This window comes from Dendrobates tinctorius, unplaced genomic scaffold, assembly GCF_039654945.1.
Source record: "Dendrobates tinctorius isolate UK_male_01 unplaced genomic scaffold, ASM3965494v1 ptg000321l, whole genome shotgun sequence".
Classification (NCBI taxonomy): domain Eukaryota; kingdom Metazoa; phylum Chordata; class Amphibia; order Anura; family Dendrobatidae; genus Dendrobates; species Dendrobates tinctorius.
The window spans coordinates 1,934,608-1,940,759 of record NW_027361988.1 but is presented as its reverse complement, the minus strand read 5'-3'; the positions used below and the strand labels follow the sequence as shown (position 1 = coordinate 1,940,759).

The 6,152-nt window shown below is 41.5% G+C and overlaps 1 protein-coding gene across 1 annotated transcript; it reads right to left on the bottom strand.

Moving 5' to 3' along the window:
• Positions 1-1,206: 1,206 nt before the first annotated feature.
• Positions 1,207-3,082, bottom strand: LOC141073991 (uncharacterized). The gene has a single exon (XM_073561515.1). The coding sequence runs from the start codon at positions 2,947-2,949 to the stop codon at positions 1,576-1,578; it is 1,374 nt and encodes a 457-aa protein (XP_073417616.1). The 5' UTR covers positions 2,950-3,082; the 3' UTR covers positions 1,207-1,575.
• Positions 3,083-6,152: the final 3,070 nt, after the last annotated feature.

Sequence of the window (6,152 nt, the reverse complement as noted above, 5' to 3'; positions counted from 1 at the left end):
AGTTGCCGATAGGGGCCCGGTGAGCAGAGGAGACCAGGCCCGATGCGGGCCCCCTCTGCCCTCCGGGCCCCATACACCAGTTAGGGCAGTAATGCCCAGATGGCAGCCCTGCATGTATCATGTTAACCGAAACAGTCAGAAAACTAGCCCCATATTGGCAGATCCCAGACCTCAAACTATATAGTTTGTAAGTTTATAAGCCCCTCCAGTGTCAGGAATAAATAGTATGTGAAAATACCGTATATACCGCTCAGGGAACACTTACCTTTCAGAGATAATTTCCATATTCATACTAAATAATGGCACAGATCTCCCAGACATTATGACTGCACATATCCCTAGTCTCTATAACGATATTGCACTCATTCCCTGACAGACCGCAGCACGGCCATTAGTTAGAAGCTGCTAATGATGTTTGGAGCAGGTAAGTTTTCCCTGAGTGGTACATATTGGGCCGTCTGAAGACTGAGTTTAGTCTAGGACAATTTGTCTGCACTACTAATTAACAGCTGTTACAATCCCACCAAGGACAACATCTGCAAGGAGTTTGTATGTTCTCCCCGTGTTTGCGTGGGTTTCCTCTGGGTACTCCTTTTTCCTCCCACATTCCAAAGACATACTGATAGAAAACGTAGATTGTGTGCCCCATCGGGGACAGCGATGATAATGTGTGCAAGCTGTAAAGCACTGCGGAATATGTTAGCACTATATAAAAATAAAGATTATTATTACGATTATTATACCAAACTAGGGCAGTCCCTATAGGAAAAAAAAAAACACAAGAATTATACTGTACTTTCACATACTATCTATTCCTGACACTGGAGTGGCTTATAAACTTACACAGTATATAGTTTGAGGTCTGGGATCTGCCAAAATGTGGCTAGTTTTCTGACTGTTTCGGATTACATGATTTTAGCTTTTTTTGTCTAGTCTCATTTGAATATAGGTCAACATTAAATACTCTCCTGATGAGTCGCCTTTGGTGAGGACGATGAAACCTGTAGAAATGAGAGGCTTGGACAGTGAGTGTGTATACGTCATCTCACCCACTGAACTTTGAGTACATGTTTTTTCTATTAGTCACCTACTGACTAACCTTCAGAGGGTGAATTATGGGTACAGTTTTACATTTGGAATTAATAAAGTTTACTTTTATCCTTTTTTCAGCAAAAATGAGGAATCACAAGAGACAACCCATTTAAGAAGATTCTATTTTGGTTAAAAATATTCAAACATTATGAACATAAAAAAGGCTTCTCCCCTATGTGACGTCTCTGATGTTTATTAACAGTTGATTTCCAAGTAAAATATTTCCCACATTAAGAAAATGAGAAAGGCTTCTCGTCTGTGTGAGGTCTCTGATGTCTAACAAAAATCGCTTTCCGGTTAAAACATTTCCCACATTCTAAACAGGAGAAAAGGCTACTCCCCATGTGCACTCATTGATGGCGATCAAGATCTATTTTCCATTTAAAACAATTTCCACATGCTGAACATGAATATGGCTTCTCTGCTGTGTGAATTCTCTCATGTGTAACAAGACTTGAATTCTGAGTAGAACATTTCGACATTCTAAGCATCAAAAAGGCTTCTCTCCTGTGTGAGTTCTTTGGTGCTTAACAAGATCCCCTTTCTGGATAAAATATTTCCCACATTCTGAACATCAAAAAGTCTTCTCCCCGTGCGAGTTATTTGGTGCTTAACAAGATTTCCTTCCTGGTTAAAACATTTCCCACAATCTGAACATGAAAAAGGCTTCTCCCCTGTGTGAGTTCTCTGGTGATTAACCAAATGTGATTTCTGGTTAAAACATTTCCCACATTCTGAACAGGAAAAAGGCTTCTCCCCTGTGTGTGTTCTATGGTGAGTAACAAGCACTGATTTACGTGCAAAACATTTCCCACATTCTGAACAGGAAAAAGTCTTCTCCCCTGTGTGAGTTCTCTGGTGTTTTACAAAACTTGATTTCTGGTTAAAACATTTCCCACATTCTGAACAGGAAAAAGGCTTCTCCCCTGTGTGAGTTCTATGGTGAGTAACAAGCAATGATTTATGTGCAAAACATTTCCCACATTCTGAACATGAAAAAGGCTTCTCCCCTGTGTGTGTTCTATGGTGGTTAACAAAAAGTGATTTCTGGTTAAAACATTTCCCACATTCTGAACAGGAAAAAGGCTTCTCCCCTGTGTGAGTTCTCTGGTGAATAACAAGCATTGATTTACGTGCAAAACATTGCCCACATTCTGAACATGAAAAATGCTTTTCCCCTGTGTGAGTTCTCTGGTGATTAACCAAAATTGATTTATGGTTAAAACATTTCCCACATTCTGAACAGGAAAAAGGCTTCTCCCCTGTGTGAGTTCTATGGTGGTTAACAAAAAGTGATTTCTTGTTAAAACATTTCCCACATTCTGAACAGGAAAAAGGCTTCTCCCCTGTGTGAGTTCTCTGGTGAGTAACAAGCATTGATTTACGTGCAAAACATTTCCCACATTCTGAACAGGAAAAAGGCTTCTCCCCTGTGTGAGTTCTATGGTGGTTAACAAAAAGTGATTTCTGGTTAAAACATTTCCCACATTCTGAACAGGAAAAAGGCTTCTCCCCTGTGTGAGTTCTCTGGTGAGTAACAAGAATTGATTTACGTGCAAAACATTTCCCACATTCTGAACAGGAAAAAGGCTTCTCCCCTGTGTGAGTTCTATGGTGAATAACACAATTTGATTTATCTGCAAAACATTTCCCACATTCTGAACAGGAAAAAGTATTTTCCCCTGTGTGAGTTCTCTGGTGTTTAACAAAAGTTGATTTCTGGTTAAAACATTTCCCACATTCTGAACAGGAAAATGGCTTCTTTGCTTTAGGAGCAGTTTGTTTTTTAATGCCTCTTTTGTGACTTTGATTTTCCCTAGTAGTCAGTAATGAATCAGAAGATGGGACCTGTTTCATAGGATCAGATGACAGATCTTTGCTGTGAATGGATGATGATATATCTGGAGTAATAGCAATCACTTCAGTTGTATCTTGTAGGATCTCAAGATCATCAGATTTAAAAATTGAAGATGTCAGCTGTCCCTCTGATATCCTGGTACAGTCATCTACCAAGACAAAAAACAATTTTCTTTCATAAAATATCATTGAGTTTTATATTTTTGAACATTTCTACTTAAAGAAGTTGTCCACTACTAAAACTTTTTTTTTTCATAAATCTTGCTATTATGTGCCACTAAAAAGATCCACTGTGTTTATTTTAGCAATATTACCTTTTATCATGCTCTAGCAGCACAATTTCAGTGCTGGCTCCAGCTCTCATCGGGTTAATCGACAACTTCCTTTCTCCCGATTTACTGTGCTCTAATACTACAAGTTCCATGATGCATTGCACTGGCCTGTAAGCCAGCACCTTGCACACCCACTCCAAAACACACCCAAACCCCTCCCTCCCCTCTCTTCAATCTGAAGCATCTTATTGTAAGGGTCTGTGAACACGTTGCGGATTCTACTGTGGATCCGCAGCAGATTCTCCTGCATTGTACAGTACCATTATAGTCAATGTAAAACAAAAACCGCTGTGCACATGGTGCAGAAAAATCCGCAGCATAAACGCTGAGGGTTCATTTCTGCAGCATGTCAATTCTTTGTGCGGATTCCGCAGCGTCTTACACCTGCTCCATTATAAGAATCCGCAGGTGAAAGCCGCATAAAATCCGCTATAAATCCGCAGGTAAAACGCCGGTCATTGTTTCTGCGGATATAGCAAAATCCACACAGAAAAATCCTCAGCACAATCCGCCACGTGTTCACATAAAACACATTGCAAGCATCATGAGCGCACACACACAGGAGCGCGCACAGACACAGACGTTCTTAATAATAAGTCCCCATGTACACACCGTTATAGTGCTGAGAGCTATAAGGCTGTGTGCACACCGGGCGGATTCCAGGGCGGATTATTCCACACAGAATCCGCAGCTGTTGGCAGAAAATGCAGGTGCGTTATTGATGCGTTTGTCATGCGGTTTTTACATGCGGATTTGTCTGCGTTTTTGTAACCTAAATAAAGATGTTATTTAACAAAAAAAAAGATTTGTGTTGCCATTTCTGTCCAACCTCCTCATTTACACTTGTCCAACCCACACTACATTACAAACATAGATAGATAGATATGGGATAGATAGATAGATAATAGATTGATAGATAGATAGATATGGGATAGATAGAAAGATAGAAAGATAGATAGATAGATAGATATGGGATAGATATATGGATCTATATATAGATTTTTCCATAGATATTTTATTTCCATATATATTTCCATAGATCTTTCCATAGATTTTTCCATAGATATCTATAGATATTTCCATATCCATGTTTATTAATGAACAATGTTTCATTTTAAAAAGTAAAAAAAAAATGGCGTGGGCTCCCGCGTAATTTTCTGCACAAGAGTAGGAAAGCCGACTTCCGGGGGCCAATATTTTTTGCCTGGGAATGGGACAATACCCATGGCCCTTTCCCAGGCTATGAATATAAGCCAGCAGCTGTCTTCATAGCCTTTACTGGCTATTAAAATAGGGGACCTCCAAAAAAATGACGTGGGGGTCCCCCTATATTTTATGCTGCAGGCTGATATTCATAGCCTAGGAAGGGGCCATGGATATTGGACCCCCCAGCTACAATTACCAGCCCGCAGCCGCCCCAGAAATGGCGCATATATAAGATGCGCCAATTCTGGCACTTAGCCCCTCTTCCCACTCCCGTGTTGCAGTGGGATATGTGGTAATAAGGGGTTAATGTCACCTTGCTGTTGGAAAATGACATTAAGCCCGGTTAACAATGGAGTGACGTCAGCCTATCCATTATTAATCTTATAGTAATAAAGGGTTAAAAAAACACACACATAAGAATAAAGTATTTTAATGAAATAAAACACAACACGGATATCATATTTTTATTGCACGCCCAGATCCAAGCGACACCCTCGGTCTCCTCTAATAAAAAGTAAAAAAATAAACCGTATATTCCCTGTCTGACACAGTCCAATTAATAATGAGTGTCCCACGACGATCTCCCCTATAGAACAGTGACATCAGGTGATGTGACTGCTCTATAGGGCCTCCCAGTGATGAACTGACAGGAGACAATGGCTCCTGCAGTGCATCACTGAGGTTACCTGATTTCAGGCTCTCACTTTCCACCAATGCTGCGAGAGAATTAGGGTTCGGGTTACGGGACCACTTTCCCGGCGGCGGAGGGATACACAGCGGAGGATTACCTCCGCCTATCATTTCATTCCTGGGGACCCTGGAGAGCGGTCGCATCAGCTGATGCGGCTGCTCTACACGGGAGATCGTCATGGGACCCTCATTATTATCTGGACTACAGCGGAAAGGTGAGTAGAGGTTGCTTTATTATTTTATTTTTATTACAGGAGATCGATGGCTTCGGGGAATTAGGTGATTGGTAAGTATATACTCTGTGTTATGTGTTGTATGTTATATATATATTCTATATGTTGTATGTTCAGTATGTGTTGTTTTTTTTTTACATTCAACACATTAGCCTAGATGATGGGACTACTTCTGTCCCATCATTGGCTAATGTGTCACTCACTGACAGTGTAGCAAGCATCACCTGATGGGACTTGTAGTCCCATTGGATGATGCATGCCTGCATACACACACACACACACACACACCCCCGCACAGCCCCGGCACCGCCAGCACAGCACAGCATGCAGACTTTTTTCAAGATTCAAAGAAGATTTATTGGCAGGACTAAATACACATTAGTTTTGCCAAAGCAAGTGTACAAAAGGGAATAGGGATAGGGACTGTAGGGATGTTGGGTAGGGGTTGTAGGAAAGGTGGGTGGGGGCAGATCCAGGATGGGGCTATAGAAGTCCATGGCATAGGGAAGGTGGATGGGGGCAGATCCAGGGTGGGGCTATAGAAGTCCATGGCATAGGGAAGATGGATGGGGGCAGATCCAAAGTGGGGCTATAGAAGTCCATGGCATAGGGAAGGTGAATGGGGGGCATGGGGCAGATCCAGGATGGGGGCTATAGAAGTCCATGGCATATCATAGTTCTCTTTCTCGCAGCCTATGGCATGCGCTCACATATTGCGCTGCTATCTCCACTGTTCTCTCTT

Bases quoted from the DNA above. Each gene is read 5' to 3' on its own strand.
- LOC141073991 (XM_073561515.1), bottom strand. From the start codon at position 2,949: ATGAAACAGGTCCCATCTTCTGATTCATTACTGACTACTAGGGAAAAT.